The sequence below is a fragment of the Bidens hawaiensis genome, unplaced genomic scaffold (genome assembly GCF_021521415.1).
Source record: "Bidens hawaiensis isolate Kalapana, Puna unplaced genomic scaffold, B.hawaiensis_p1.1 tig00001511_1, whole genome shotgun sequence".
NCBI lineage: Eukaryota > Viridiplantae > Streptophyta > Magnoliopsida > Asterales > Asteraceae > Bidens > Bidens hawaiensis.
The window spans coordinates 3,840,411-3,857,232 of NW_027491085.1; the positions used below are offsets into that span (position 1 = coordinate 3,840,411).

The 16,822-nt window shown below is 35.9% G+C and overlaps 1 protein-coding gene across 1 annotated transcript; it reads left to right on the forward strand.

Annotated features, from left to right (window-relative positions):
* Positions 1-10,741: 10,741 nt before the first annotated feature.
* LOC143581281 (protein HEADING DATE REPRESSOR 1-like) lies at positions 10,742-15,727 on the forward strand. The gene is made up of 3 exons (XM_077064112.1): positions 10,742-11,039; positions 12,279-12,604; positions 15,000-15,727. Exons 1-3 carry the CDS (start codon positions 10,961-10,963, stop codon positions 15,219-15,221), a joined length of 627 nt encoding a protein of 208 aa, XP_076920227.1. The 5' UTR covers positions 10,742-10,960; the 3' UTR covers positions 15,222-15,727.
* The last annotated feature ends 1,095 nt before the right edge of the window (positions 15,728-16,822 follow it).

Consider the following 16,822-nt stretch of genomic DNA (forward strand, 5'->3'; position numbering starts at 1 on the left):
TGATGCAACCTTATCTGACTCGGACAGAATAGCAGCTCTTGAAAGGGTCGTGGCAGAACAGTCGAGAATAAATCTGATCCAGACTCACGCTATTCAGCGCCTTGTTGCAGAGAATCAGATTCAGTCGTCCCTTCTGATTGAGCACGGTAAACTTTTTGACGCCTTGAAACAGTTCTTGGCATCTCAGGGGGAGATGAGCTGCAAAGGGGATGAGTTGAGGACGAAGAAGAGGAATGATCGAGACGATGATCCCAATGCATCGAAAGGTGCAGGTGGTGAGTTGCCAAGAACTGAACAAGCTCTTGGGACTTCCACATCTCAGGGGGAGTCTACTGGTGCAATTGGTGAATCGGGGGGTGATGATGTAGTGGTAGTGGATGATGTGGAAAGTTTGGATGTTGATATTGCAGGTGACGACGATGTGTTACCGATTGAAGAGATTGAAAAGATAGGGGCTGATATTGTAATTGATAGTGAGATTGAAGAGGGAGAGATTGTGGAAGAAAACGCTGAGCATGAAATTCCCGAAGTTGATAAGTCAGATATGGGCCAAGATATGGCAAGCGATGAGACTGAATGGGAAGAGCAGCCAAGATGGAAAGAAGGCTACGCTCAATGGTTCGTAAAGACAAAGAAACCGGCGGTTCCTACTATGTTCAAGAAGAGTTACAACATCAAAGGATATGCTGAATCGAAGAAGGGGATTATATGCTGGTTATACGATGAGCAGTTGAGGCTGTTTGTGATTAAACGTTTTGACGGAGTTCAGTATTTCAAGAGATTGTTGAGATCGTTGAATACCTTGCCGGAGTGTGAGGTGAAGGACTTAGCCAAGTTGGGGTTGATAAACAGGAGTGATGATAATATGGCTAGGATTATTGGGAAGATCGTTTGGAAAGAAAGTATAAAAGATAAAAAGTTCGAGTTATTAAAGCCGCAGAAAGGAAAGCTCGTTGAAGATAAAGACAGAGGTATGAGAGCTGATGGCAAACCTTGGATGATAATGAAGTATAAGCCGATCCGGTGTTTAAAAGAAGTGCCGATGAAACAAATGCCCAAGGATGTCTTAAAGAATCTGAAATGGTGGTATGTTGATAGTGAAACAGCTGAAGCGGTGATGGAGGATGAAGATGAACAAGAGTTGCTGAGAATGTATGATCCAATGCACTTGGTGAATTTGTCTCAAGCTGACTTGCAGGTGCTAAACGAGAAAAAAATATTCTATATTCCGGCATGGAAAGAAGAAGGCAAGAAATATCAGAGAGTAGTTTCCGTTTGTGTCAGAGAAGGAGTTCATGCTTGAAGACGGGTGACTCGAGTTTTGGGATTACAAGACACGTGATTGAAGTTAGAGATGTGAAGCTACTGCCAAGGGGGAGTCTGTTGGTACATGATGTCAGTAGTTCAGTAACGAGTGTCTGTAATCGTGTTAGTTGGTTTTGTTTTGTTTTAGTTAAGTTGTCTCACAAGTTCGCCTGTTATAAGCGAACTTGTGGAACAAGCGAAGTTATTGACAACTTCGCCTAGCATGTTAGGAGAAGTTGTCGAAAGGTATATATGTTTGGCTACGGCTTGTTTTGTAAGCAGTGGTTCAGTACGTGTAATTGTGATTTGGCTATCACGTGTTAAAGGAGTTGCAATACAACGTGTCTATTGAGTATTGTAACGTGTCTTTGTACTTGGGTTTAACGTATATCGCGTCTAACACTCGTATCGTCTTACGTAGGGATTCCGCACCTACGTAATACGAGATATTTCTGTGTAGATCCGGCTGGGAACCTACAGGACCAACATCGCGTGTTGAAGCTCGGAACTCGACACGTGTAAAAATACAAAACCCCGATAATTTTTCATCTTTATTTACCCTTTTGTTAGCCGAAAGTAACGCCTCGATATATTTTCCCTTTTGGTCAAAAAAACCCGAAAAGCAATTTATCTGAATCCAATCCGGACATCACCTCATTTATTAGTATTCTAAGATGGGTCAACATGTTACCTTTGACCCGACAACCGAAATTACAGACGGTAAAAACTTCGCCTAGAAGTTTTACCCGACACCCGTAATTTGAAGACAACAGGTAAAACAACAAAATTTAGTTATGTGGGGTTTGAAGTTAATGGAAGAAAACGGAACAAAAACGGGGTTTGAAACTTGTTCCTCTTAATCCACCATTGGCAGCGAAGGATTAGCTCTCAATGATTGATCCTCTCCTGCTTATGACGGATCCTACTCCATTTTTAAACTAGTTCTTCCTAATCCTCTGCTGCCAGTAGAGGATACACCATTTGCCTTTTTTTTTACTTTCTCCATTTTCCTTTTTTTATAAATATAAAAAAAAAAATCACCAGCGCCCCCACTTGCTACCACCACCAGGTTCCATCGATAACCGCCATACCTTCACCGTCGTTCCCCACCTCCAAATCCAAACCCTATAACCACCGTAACAACCTCTTGAAACCACCCACCAACTGCCGTCGATGCATCCCCCGTCGCCATCTCCCCCCCGTCTATCTCTCTATCGTTTGACTCTCTCTTTCTCTCAGATCTACTCTCTCCGATCTCCGACGGCAACAATAAAAACCCACCACCACATATCCGGTGGCCAGCAAGAAGACCACCGCCTGTTTACCCCCACTATCACTCGTATATTGTTTAAAATTACTGACAGATCCGAAATCGGGTCGAAACCCTAGTAATTTAGGGATTTAAAGTGTTGCAGAGGTTTGATTGATGAGGGATACATAGACCAACGAGCCTTTTGCGGTTGTGAGAAGGTGGTCCGGTGGTTGTATGGGGTGGGGTGGGTTCTGGCATGGTGGTGGTGGCGGGTAGTGAAGGTCTACCCTGTAGAGGGAGAGAAAACAGTGGGTGGGTTTCGGTGGCTCGTCGGAGATCGCGGTGGTGGTGTATGAATGGAAGAGAGATGAATATATATATATATATATATATATATATATATATATATGTTCTTTTATTTTTTTAAATGTTTATTTAATAAGGGGGTCAAATGACCAATTTACCCTCATGTGCAAGGCACATAAGCAGATTTAACGATAAAAACTAACTGGGTTAGAGTCAAAGGACAAATGGTGTAACATTTTGAAACGTAAAGTACAAAGTATGTTACTTTTGAAGATAAATGACAACAACAGAAATTTGGTGTAAACATAAATGACATTTTCTGTAATCCTGTCTAAAAACTATATATTGTAACAATAAAAAAAATGTGAGTAAAGTTAGTTATAAATGTAATAACTAAATTAAAACTTCAAATTGAAGGGCACATATAGACGACACTTTAATGTATACTGACACCTGTTTAATGAAGTCGGACACCGACATTTTTAACGCAAACGCAGCGCCCATATTTGATCAGAATATAGACAGAGGCGATCATGTTGGTTAACGGATCAAAATGGTTAAACAACTGGTATTTGAAAGGGTCAAAAGGTTGGTTGGCGGGTGGGTCAAAATTGTGAAGCAAGTGGTGTTTGAAAGGGGTTAAAAGGTTGGTTAAACAAGCAGTTGTTGAAAGGGGTCAAAACTGTTAGTCAAGTTGTGTTTGAAAGGGTTGGATTGGCTTAGATAGCTTTTTTTTTTCAACTTTTTAAAGTTTTCATTACGACAATACGTTATGAGTTAAATATGATTATAAAGTAATATTGAAAAGAATATCTAGGTGATTTTACTAGTTTCATCTTTTACTACTAACATATAATTTACTCCATTTGTTCATATTAAAGCCACTAACATCCAAATTTGTTACAAGGCGAACCGATTTTGGTAAGAAACTATTTTATCCGAAACAGTTTGTTTTATCCTGAACCCATTTCGTCAGATGTTGTTTTGACATGAAGACTGTTAATAATTCTTTAAAACATATATTTTTCATATCAACTTGTTTTGACCTGTCATCTAACCGAGTTGTTTGTTTTGAGAGGCTTAAAGAACGGGAAAGTTAATCTTACATGTCATTGTTGTTCTTCTCACTACCTTATTCGTCACCGTTATTCTTATAGGTCATGGTTTAGGATACTCAGAGGAATTACAAATACGATAATATATAGTGTACATTACACACACTACAAGAAATTTGACTTTCAGCGTGACAAATGTCACCGCTAAAGAACCCAAAAGGCGTCATCGTTTCTTTTAGCGGCGAGATGTCGTCACTATTTATTCGCTGCTGATACCCCCTGTGTTGCCGCTGATGCCAATGTCGCCGACAACATGGGTTTGCATTTTGTTGGCTTTTATTAAAAATACTTCCTTAAAAAAATTAGTTGTTATTAAGTGACATGGGCTTTCTAAACCTTTAGTTACCTAGTTTCATGTAATTGATACCGATCCGCCTTTTATTACCTAGCTTCATGTAAAAGGCCTTATTTTTGTTTTGCATATAAAAATTAACTACTAGACGTGGCTCCTAAATTACTTGATATTGTTTTATGTTGAAATATCATAACTGGTAATTTTTTATTTGTTTCAATTCAATATACTTTACTTAATATGTAATATATTTACTAATCAGTTTTCTTTTTATATGTTACACTAGTTTTTATTCCTCGTATTACAGAGGTTGTTTTATATTATTTGTTCTAATATTTATTTATTTTTTTAATTTATATTTTTTTATTGTATGAAAGTTAATAATATACTTATGGTTTGATGATATATTGTTTCACAAATAAATGAGATGTTATAACCCTGTTTAAAAGATATATGGTTTTGATGAGACCCAAGACCCGTTTATTTTTTTTACTATGAAATTGGTTTTTTTAATTATAAATGATATTTATGAAAGTTAATAATATACTTATGGTTTTGATGAGACCCAAGACCCGTTTATTTTTTTTACTACCAAATTGGTATTTTAATTTAAATAATATATATATCTTTTTTAAAATAAATAAGATATTATTTTTTATTATATCCTATTTTATAGGATTTTTACATAAATAATTTGGTGAGAATAATTTTTAATTTAATGAGATGTTATAACCCGTTTAAGGAATATATGGGTTTGATAAGACTCACATCCATGAATTCGGGTCAAATGCATGAGAAGCCTCCATTTAAAATTACGGGTTTGTTTTATATTGTTTGTTCTAATATTTATTTATTTTTTGAATTTATATTTTTTTATTATATGAAAGTTAATAATATACTTATAGTTTGATGATAAATTGTTTCACAAATAAATGAGATGTTATAATCTGGTTTAAAAGATACATGGTTTTGATGAGACCTAAGACCCGTTTATTTTTTTTACTATAAAATTGGATTTTTAGTTATAAATAATATTTATGAAAGTTAATAATATACTTATGGTTTGATGAGACCCAAGACCCATTTATTTTGTTTACTATCAAATTGGTTTTTTAATTTAAATAATATATATATATATATATATATATATATATATATATATATATATATATATATATATCTTTTCTAAAATAAATAAGATAATAATTTTAATTAATCCTATTTTATAGGATTTTTATATCAATAATTTGGTGAGAATAATTTTTAATTTAATGAGATGTTACAACCCGTTTAAGGAATATTTGGGTTTGGTAAGACCCATACCCATAAATTCGGGTTAAATGCATGAGAAGCCTCTATTTAAAAATCAAGCAAATCTGGTGACTCCAAAAAAAGGGGGAGCGACTACATCACTATACGTAGGATTTTTATGTCTTCGTTTATATAGATTATAGATAAGGGTCGGCGTTATAAGTCTTGGGCTGGATGCTTTTTGGGCTGCTAAAGTGTATGGATTCATGTTGACTTGTGGATTGCTTATGGGCTTGAAGATAGTGAAGATGGGCCAGAAGACATGACTTTTCAACAAACGTTCCAACTTCCAACACGCATTTTTTAGACTCTGGAACTTGTTGTAGTCTATATAAGGCTGAGGGGTGTGGGGCTTCAACGGGGGCGCTAGAGCCCCTCCGCTCGCGCCCCCAGGCGCGACCACCACACCACCAGGCGCTAGCCAGGGCGCTAACGGGGCGCTAGCACGAAAATCCAAGCAGGCGTGATGGGGTTAGCGGCAGAAGAGGGCATAAAGTGGCATAGGGGAGTGTGCAAAGACCCGTTGGACATATACAAAGAGCCGTTGGGCTCTTATTTAATTAAAAAAAAAAACCTTTTTTCATTTATAAAATACCCCATTTCACCCATATCAATCACCACAACTTCAAAATAAAACCCAAAATCAACCCATCTTCCCAACTTTTTTTTAAAAAAATGGCTGGAAATTGGTACCCAAACCTAGATTCAGATTATATTGACGATGATTTATGGTCGTCACGCACCAACCGATGTTTTATTCGGAGCCGCAAGAATCATCCGGCTTTCACCCATCCAACACACAACCGTCTCCTAACTTTGTTGTTCCGGAGACACAAGAATCACACGGTGAAGCTACGGGACCAAGAAGACGCGTCCACCGGAAAAAACAAGTTGCAACGGACGGGTTGGGACCGGCTTCGACTCCGAGGACGAAACGGAAAACCACTCCGTGGTCATCGGATGAGAAGGAAGCCTTGTGTCGGGCTTGGATAGTCATTTCTGAGGATCGGCGTTGCGGTAATTGTTTTAACGTTTTTAAAAATGATTTTTAATAAAAAAGTTAAATAAAAAAGTTAAATGGAAATCTAATTTATTTATTCATTTTGCAGCCGACTATCAAAAGAGCAAGATTTTTTGGACAAAGGTTAGGGAGACGTTCTATACGCTCGTTGGGAGTACAGAGCGGAACGCCGATATGATTTCGGGTCGGTGGTCCGAAATCAGAAAATTTGTCGGCTTGTTTACTAATCTTTTCAACAGGAACAGCGGTCGTATGAGACCAAGTGGCAGTGATTATTTGGCGGTTTACAATTTCACGGTCGAAGAGTGGAAGCAGGAGTGTTTGCGGAGGTATGGGACGGTGAAGACGTGGGACGATTTAAAGTTGTGGGAGAGGTTGAAAAGGTGTTCCAAGTGGGTTGAGCTGGTGGCGCCGGACGTTGATGCGGAAGTACGGCCGAAACGGACTAAAACTAGTTCGTCAGGAGCATATAACACTTCAATCGGGTCGGATTGCCGCGTTGGATTCGACCTAAACATTGCGGAGGAGGAAACGTCTTCACCGCCGAGGAGGCGGCCATTGGGAAGGGACGCCAAGGGGAAAAAACCGGCTGAGGGGGAACCCGTAAACATCGCCAATCTTGTTGAATCCCTCAATAAATTCAACAAAACCATGGAGGTGGTCTCTAACGACAAAAAGGAAAAAAGTCGAATGAGAGATTTGGACTTCCTTACTAGAGACTTCAGTAACCTAAATCCGGTCGATCAAATGCTAATGGAAAAGCAAAAGGAACGTATCCGAAAGAGGTTGATCGAAGAAGACCAAGCCAAAGAATAAAAATAATGTTTTTTTTAGTACTTTTATTTTTATTTTATTTTTAGATATTAATGTGTTTTTTTATTAATGTGTGTTTTTTTTAATAATTTATGAGTTTTTTTAATAATACGTTGTTTGAATATATTTATAAAAAAATAAAAAAAAAATTCGCTGGAGCCCCTGCTGGAGCCCCTCCACACCAGGGCCAAGGGCTCCAACGAAGGCTCCAACACCCCCCTTATCCAGTTTCTCTCTCTGCCACACGTCATAATATTATTGGCTGGAGCCCCCACTAAAGCCCCCATTAGAGCCCCCCACACCCCTCAGCCTAAAATGAAAGTGTTGGGTTCATAATACCCTAACACAAACATTCATCTTTTCAGTTTTAACGTTTTGTTTTCTCTCTAGTTTTTTGGGATACGATCTAGGGTTAGATTCATTATTCTTATGAATCGATAATCTGTTAGATTGTATAGAACTATTGAGTTTTTTGTGTTTGTGATCTTGGTTGTAATATTTTATTCCGCTGCGTCGTATTATAATCGAAGATTTGTGTTTGCTGCATTATATTGAATCAGTTTACTATTACTAGTGTCCATTTTTAAATTTTACTAGACAAAATCGAACTGAATCAAACTTAGATGGACTAGAGCCAAAGATAAGTTTAATGAAAAAAAAAAAGAATCTCAAGCCTAAGATTGCTTTATACACCAAGGTTGACTTGCCAACTATCTTTGTATAGTTGTGGTATTCTTTCCACACACATTGTAATTATAAAATATGGAGATCAATGAGAACCCTCGGGTGGACAAAACTAAAATTGCACTAATTTTGACATTATTTTACTAATCTTATGAAAATAATGTTAAAAGTGGCGGAAGGTTAATCAGGCATCATGTGGTGGCGTTGATAGCCGAAAGATAAGGGCACATGCACCAATCAGCCGGTGTCCCGATGATTGAGTGCTATGTGCCTTATGTCCAAGGCTTGATGCAAAACTACTATCGAGCCGGGGGTCTCACCGGAAGCAGTCTCTCTATCCCTATGAGATAGAGGTAAGGCTGTCTACATCTTACCCTCCTCAGACCCTACCATAGCATTGCTATTGGTGGGATATACTGAGTACGATGATGATGATGATGATGATGAATGAGAAGAGGCGGGGGGAATTATTATCAAATCACAGTTTCTACAAATATATTTGGCAAATCAAACTAATATAATTATGTGATTACTACTACTCACAAAGCTTAGATAGAATTATTATCCATCCAGATATATAACATCACTTAATACACACTCATACACAATAAGTATAGTTACTTATATACTTATAATAAGTCAATAAATGCACAAAAAGTACTAAATAAGAATTGATTTTCATTTAACTTGTAAATTATCTTCTTCTTTTTAACTAGTAAAATTATGTAAGTTGAATCCAAACTTTAGATATAAAAATTCAACACGAGTCACACAAACTCAAACCAAGCTCTCTTAATTGAAAGCAGGCAAGCTCAAATTTAGTTGAGTTCAGGTTCAGCCTTGACTTGTTTACAAGCTTGCTTAGGACAAAGTAGAGTAGAAAACCATTTCAAACTCTCCTACACATTAACGGTGATGTAACTGTATAACCATGTGCCAATGTATCTTTCTCTATATTTAATAATCACAACGTTTATTATGGTTGTCTGATTGAAATCATTTCTTAGTTAGGTGTTTATATAATTTTTAATATAAAATTGGATGCCTATTGTTTTTTAATCATTATCATATCACGTTGGAGAAATGCAAATATAAGATTCAAGAAATCATGGACACGAGAAAAAGGGTGTGGATTTTGGTGTAATGCGGCCGAAAACATTATGAGTATATTCTTTTGTTCGAACAATTTCAAATAAGCTACCTTGTATTCTTGTCTTATTTGCAATGAACCCCTTCTCTTTTTAATCTAGTTCATTATGGTTTCTTCAAGTTTATAAGTATGTCTAAATGTCCCAAATCATATTAAATGAAACAGTTTGTGATGAGCATTGATAATCTTAATCTTATACCCGATTGCAAAACTATGTCTCAGTTACATTCTCATGTCTATCGAGCATTTGATTACGTATTACATGTCTCGCATCAGATATACCTACGAATATCTAGTAAACCCGTTAATTTGTTAAAATCGGTTACTGAAATTTCTAGGTATATTTTTTCATTCTGTAATTTTTTTAGATACATTTTTATTATCCAAGGAAATTGCAAACATAAAACTAAAAGTCACTGCCTTAGTGCCTTTGTATACTTCTCCATTGGCCAAGGGTAAATAAAAATGAAAATGTTTGCGGGCATGATTCAGATAACGCCTATATGTGTTTCGTATAATTTGGTCGGATGCCACCTAATAAATACTCACATATCCACTAAAATCTTTAAAATTAATCTCATGCCCAATCCCATATCCAAGTGTTTGAATGTTTCTAACTCCGTGTTAACCTGTCGTATTCAATTGCATGTTATTTTGCATCCTAATTGATATATCATTATCTAACAAATTGTCATAAACTCATAATATATGTCTCTATTCATGGAGCAGGAGGTCTATTTGAAAACAGTATCACTATCCTCATGAATAAAGGTAATGTCTGCTTATAATCCTATCAATAGCCTTTGCTATTTGCAGTATTTACGAGATAAGATTATTGTTGTTGTAAGTGAATCGAAACTATCCAGTGTCTTTCAGCAATAACACCATAACTTAAGTTGTCAAATTGTAGTTGTTTCCCAATCTTGTCCAGCTCGGCCACTAGGGGTGCAAACGAGCCGAGCCGAGCTCGACTAGGCTCGAGCTCGGCTCGTTTAACTTACATAGAGCTCGAGCTCGAGCTCGGCTTGGGCTCGGCTCGTTTACTAGTTATCATTTATTTTTTATATAATTATAATTATTTATATATTTTTTTCTATTATAATTTTATATATAAAAGAATATATATTATTTAGTAATTTTTCTTTATTTTTTCATAAAGTTATATTTATTAATTAATAATTATTAAATGTATATTTTAAAAAAATTATATAAATGGCAGGCTTGTTTAGGCTCGCGAGCCGGCTCGGGCTCGATAAAACTCGACTCAATCGAGCTTTTTAACGAGCCGATCTCGAGTAGTTTGCGAGCAGCTCGCTCTGCGGCTCATTTGCACCCCCAATCAGCCACAGAATAGAATCTCCCACCACCCTCGTAATATTTCGCCAAACGCAAGGGCAATAGTCCAGGACAGAAATGATAGCGAGCGAGCGAGCCAACAAACAATCCGCCGTGGACTTGCCGTCAAATCGTGTCCGTCCATCATATCTCGATGTTACCGTTAAAATAATAAATAATTGTCATCCATCTGGTGTGTACGTTTTACGATCCAACAACTCAGCTCACACAAGAAGAAAAGTAAAATAAAATTCTCTCTGATCCTTTTGGTTGTTGTGTGTTTTCAACCGTTAACTGCGTGTGCTTCAGAATTTGTGTGGAATTAGCTGAACAGTGATCGATTTGTTGACTGTGAGGTGCAGATTCTGACCGAGGGATGGATGACGGTACGGTTAACGGCTTCTCTCCGGTGTCTTCTGCTCCTCCTGTGTTTTGGAAGTCTCGTAAGAGATCAGGTGATTCGAGTCTCAATGATTTGACCCTTATTGACAAATTCTGTTATGTGAATGATTTTGACTGATTGTTGTTGATTTAAGCACGAGGATAAACCTGCTTTCTGAATGATTTGCTTCATTATTGAGTTATTCCGTTAATAATTTCACGATAATTGAGTAATTTGGTGAATAATTTGACCGTTACCGAGTAATTCAATTCCGAGAATGTTTTTGATAATAACTGAGTATTTTTGCGAATGATTTTGACGGTAATCATGTAGTTTTTGTGTCTGTTTGTTAAATCCTTATTGATTTAAGCACGTAGATGGTTTTGATCATTATTGAGTAATTATTGTGAATGATTGGACGTTAATTGACTGATTCCGCGGATGATTTGACCATAATTGAGTAATTCTGTTCCGTGAATGATTTTATCATAATTGAGTAGTTCTGCGAATGATTTTGACAGTAATTGTGTAATTTTGTGATTGACTGTTAAATCGTTGTTGATTTAAGCATGTAGACGTAGATAAACTTGTTTTCTGAATGATTTTGTACATAATTGAGAAATTTTGTGAATGATTCGACGATAATTGAGTGATTCTGTGGTTGGTTTTACTGTAATTGAGTAATTCAGTTCCAGGTGTGATTTTGATCATAATTGAGTAGTTTTGTGATTAATTGTTAAAAGATTGGGTTTTGCAATTCAAAAAGGGGTAGCGGCAGCTTGTTGCCCGCTTGCCTTCTGTTTCGATGTAATCATTACTTTTTAAATAGATTGTTAATTTGAGAAAAAAAATGTTAAATCATTGTTGATTTAAACACGTAGATTGACCTGTTTTATGAAAAATTTGTTAGTAATTCAGTTAGTCTGTGATGATAATTAAGTTATTCCGTGAATGATTTGACCGTAATTGAGTAGAATCGATCCGTGAATGTTTTGATTATGATTGAGTAGCTTTGTAAATGATTTTGACAGTAATCCTGTAGTTTTGTGATTGATTGGTTAATAGTTGTTGATTTAAGCATGTAGATTAACCTGTTTTCTGAATGATGGTTGATAATTGAGTAATTCTGTTAATGATGGTTGATAATTGAGTAATACCGTGAATAATTTGACAGCAATTGAGTAAATCAACTGGTCAACTCTCTAACAGGATTGAAGTTTCATAATTGTTTAATTTGTGATTTGTTACATGGATTTCACAATATTTGATATAAACTCAAGAGATCTAAGTCAAACACTAATGGAACTTGCAGCTAGTGCAAAGAATCTGCAAAAGGACATAACGGATGATGTTAACAAGACACCTGAAAACAAAGAAGATGAAGTGAATGATGAAAAAATGGAGGAATCAACACCGGCAACAATTTTATCTGAGAAACGTAAGGCTCTCTTTGAACCTTTGGAACCAATAGTGGATTTGAATGGTAGAAGGCCTACAGCTGAATCTTTACTCCCCCCACCCGACTTTGACTCTGCTAGTTACCCTTGTGGATGGCTTATTGGGAAGAAAAGGAAACTTGTAAATGTTGATGTCGTTGAAAGCATGCGCAGGATTGCAGTACAAGAAATGAACCGAAAGGTATCGTTTCTGTGCACTTGGGTTCAAATATATAATTAGAGATAGGAAATGAACAGGTTTTGGAAACATATAAATATGAGTCAAAATGGGCCCGGTGGGGTTTGTCTGGTTTGTTCGCTAACGCGTTAAAACAGGTTTAGGTAAGAATGTGTATTTATATTATGAGTCAGAACGGGTTGGGTGTAGTAAGTTGGGTAGCAGGTCAAAAGAGGTTTTGCTGTTTATGAGTCGAGCCAGGGTGGTTTCGAGCCCAAGCATGAAGTTAAACGAGGAAGCTCGGCTAGGCTTGAGCTTGATCTTGAAGTTAAATGAGCCTAAGATCGAGCCAAGACCCGAGCTGAGCTTGGGTCGAGCTCGGCTCAGTTACAAAAATGAACCAGCTTGGCTCAGGTCGTTTCAAATCAACTCTTTTTAGCTAGTTTTATTCTAGCTTTTATCGAGCGAGCTATGAGCCGCAAGCTTTTTGAACAATTGGTAAGAACATATATTTATAATATGAGTCAAAACGGGTTGGGTCGGGTTTGGATGTAAACCTTTCGTGTCCTTTTCTCATGAATCCAAATAGGCTTGTAAAGGAACTGAATGGGGAATGCTCGTGTTTGTTTGTTTTACTTTAACCAAACAAATGATCGAACACAACCAATTAAACGAATGGGTTTTCTTGTTCGTGTTTATTTGTTAAGAAAATGAGCATGTTTGTGCCCGTTATTAGTATAGATGAACGGTTCACGAACACAAACGGAGGATCATAACTAAACATAGATGAACAACAAAACCGAGGGAACACCAATCATAAGTCAATTTGTTGGTCCTAAATAAATAATAAAGCTAGACTATATTGCAATGGACCCAAAAAAAGTTTAAATGAATACATAAGCAAACAAACTGGAAAGACGTACACTAGTGAACGCGAAGTGACGAACATAAGCAAGCGTAAATGAACAAACCCACGAACACAAATGAATGAACAAACCCACAAACGTACACTAATGAACGTAAGTGTTCATGTTTGTTCGCTTAACTAAATGAACAAAAAGTTGTTCAAGTTCATCTGTTTATTAGAGGTAAACTAACATAAATAGACTTCCCGTCGAACACTTCATGAACAGTTCAAACATTGGGTTCGTTTACATGCGTATTACATGTTGATTTAGAAAACTATATTATCAAAATACCAAGCCAAGTTTCTTGATGAAGATGAAAATATAATAATGTATTTTATTATTTCTTATTTTTGATAAATCGGCAAATATGTGTTTGTGCCTTTGCATGTCAGCTAACCCATACGACATGTGGACTGTGCATCAGCAAGATAGCAACTTGCCATTTTTATCTTATATTGGCATGTGCGTGACAGAATTAGGAGTCGAACAGTGTTTCACCTGCCACCATAATGAAATAAATATATCTAGTAATTTATGTATGGTTTGGTTTCACTGGAGGTGGCAATTTTGTCACATAACCTTAGTTATGTATAATATTAATTGGTCAATAAAATTTTGACAAAAAATGTCAAATGAGTTGAAACTCATTCACACACCAGTACATCACACTATCGCCTAACCTATCATGATTAACATTATTAAATATTAATTATAAGTATCTATAAAAATTTTGGTGGAGAAAAAAGTTGTTACTCGTCACCAAACTTTATTTGGTCCATAATAAAAACCTGATCCGTTATCTAGCCCATCTTACCAGCCTCACACCAACATACTTTCATATTTATCTTGTTTTAGTCACTCTAATGTACTTCTTTTGTGCTTAAAGTTATTAAAAGATAGAATTTTTTTCACGTTTGGTCGTGCACAGTTTTGTAAAGTTTGGATCCTAATGTAAGCTTGTTATATAAGTTTTTGTCTGTGTTTGGTTCTCGCTAAAACACCCTATAAGGCTATAATAGCCCAATCAAGACTAAGAAATCTTCTAATCGCCCAACTGCACAAAAAATGTACAATGGTTAAAATGTGACAAAAATAAAAGTATGTTTAATGAAGGAACACAAAAATTTATAGTTAGGGGTGCTAACTGGGTCGTGTTCACGGGTTTACAGGTCAAGTTACAAATTTACATATATTTTGTTATTTATTCTTGCAATTTTGTTTAAAATATGCCAATTTACATTTGGAATTTTAAATGTTGGCATAAAAGTACCTATATAGTTTAGTTTATTACATAAAATACATATTCATAAAATTTATAAAATAAAATGGGTTAGACATATCAATTTTATAACGCTGGGTTGAAGTGAATGCGGCCAGTATAGATAAACATTTAGACGAAACCAAAACATGCGATTTTCGTATTAGGTTCGGTTCGTGTCTTGTGTCACACATTCACACCCTATGGGAGGATTTGTGATACAAATAGATTATGAATCTAGCTCTTAATACAGGACAGAGAAATTGACGGGCTTAACGAGCAGTTGGAAGAAGATTCACGTGTCCTTGAACACCTTCAACTTCAGCTGCTTGATGAACGAAGCAAACGTTCAGAAGTTGAGCGACAAAATAATTTACTTAAAAACCAAGTTGATATGCTCATGAATATGCTTCAGGACCCCGAACATATCGATGGTGATGATGATGATCATGATGATGGGCCACAAGAACCGTAAGTCTTTTTCTTTTAGTAAAAAAAAAAGAAGAAAAAAAGAATTGTGTATCATTTTGTAAAGTTAGAGTGTGATGGTGTCATGGTGCATCTTGTTTTGTGTTTCTACTGTAAGATGTTGTCTATATAATGGGTATAAATAATACATAAGTAATAATACTAATTGTTATTTGTTGTATTGCGTCCAAATTGAACCAATTGAATTCGAATAAACTGGAATTGATTTGGTTTTGTAATTGGTTTTCTAATTGAGTTCACTTTTTCAAACTTTAGTTGCGCATTTGTATTTCTTTATCATGGTATTTTGTCAGTTTGGATAAAAAAAGCATTTGCCATTTGGAGTTGATGTTAAAAATCTTTCGCCATAATGTAAATGAGCAATGTTTTGCTGTTGTGGTGGCCGGTTGGGCCATATCCGACATTCATGAGTCCAGATTTGGGTTGTAACATATCCTCAACCCGTTAGAAGGTGATCTGAGGACGAAGGTTTGAAGCACACCCCGTGACGATATTTTATTGTAGCTTGAGTAAAGTTCATTAGGCATTTTAACAGCCAAAGAACCCGATCTCTCTTACATTTACCAAAATAGAAAATGATTGCTTTTATATTAAAGCATTGACCATCGTGTTTTTCTTCATCTACATATTCATTTCAACAAATTAATAAGAAATAAGTTGGTTGTTAGTTTGGAAAACATTCCAGTGTGTGGTTGTAAGATGAAGATTTCATGAATAGTGGATGGTGTGACTCTGTAAAAATGTGTTTCGATGTAATCACTATTTTATATATAGTATATATTACAATTATATCAGATAATTAACTCTTCATTTACAAACTTGACTGTTTTAGGTTTAGAATTGTGGATATAAAAACCTACAGCTAAGTTTAAAAAATGTATTCAAGTGTAAATTAACATTTGTTCACATGCAAACTAAAACTTGCCCATATGTGAACTAATATTAATTAAAAGTGTAAGTTCGCATGTGAACTAAGAGCGTTCATGGCTTGGTTCAACCGGTTGCAACAAAAACTCCAACTGAAATTGCTAAGCAACACAATTGGGTTAAATTGGTCAGACAAACCAACTAATTTTACCGGTTCAAATCGACTCTAAAACAATTGTTTAAATTAAAAAAAAATAAAATTATAAAGATAAAATACGATTGTAATACATATACGTAGATACATATTTATAAAATGAATAAAACTATATATAAAATAATAAAGGCTAAATGATTAATTCAATTTACAGGATCGGTTCAAAGTTTCAAATCAAATCGAACCATAAACTGTGAAAACAAACCGTTTGATTCTTAAATCGGCCAACTTGATTCAGTTTGGATGGTTATTGGTTTAAACGGTCTACGAATATACGGTACATGAATATACCTAAAGAAGGCCGTGTACATTATGACTGTGAATATAACTTACAACACTAAACCATCATTCAATCAATTCAATAATCAATCACTAAGGGAACCCCCCCTTATCAGTGACGAGCTTACGGTGTCTGTTTTGCAGGTTGAGAAGAATAGCCATCTTTGCCGGACCTAACCCTCGTGGGAAACATCTACCTAACCCTAAGATTATCCTTAATCTGTCGG

Excerpts from the sequence above, each read along its gene's own strand:
- LOC143581281 (XM_077064112.1), top strand. The coding sequence starts at position 10,961 with ATGGATGACGGTACGGTTAACGGCTTCTCTCCGGTGTCTTCTGCTCCT. Across the intron at positions 11,040-12,278 it reads GAAGTCTCGTAAGAGATCAG|CTAGTGCAAAGAATCTGCAA; the intron begins GTGATTCGAGTC and ends TGGAACTTGCAG. Across the intron at positions 12,605-14,999 it reads TACAAGAAATGAACCGAAAG|GACAGAGAAATTGACGGGCT; the intron begins GTATCGTTTCTG and ends CTCTTAATACAG.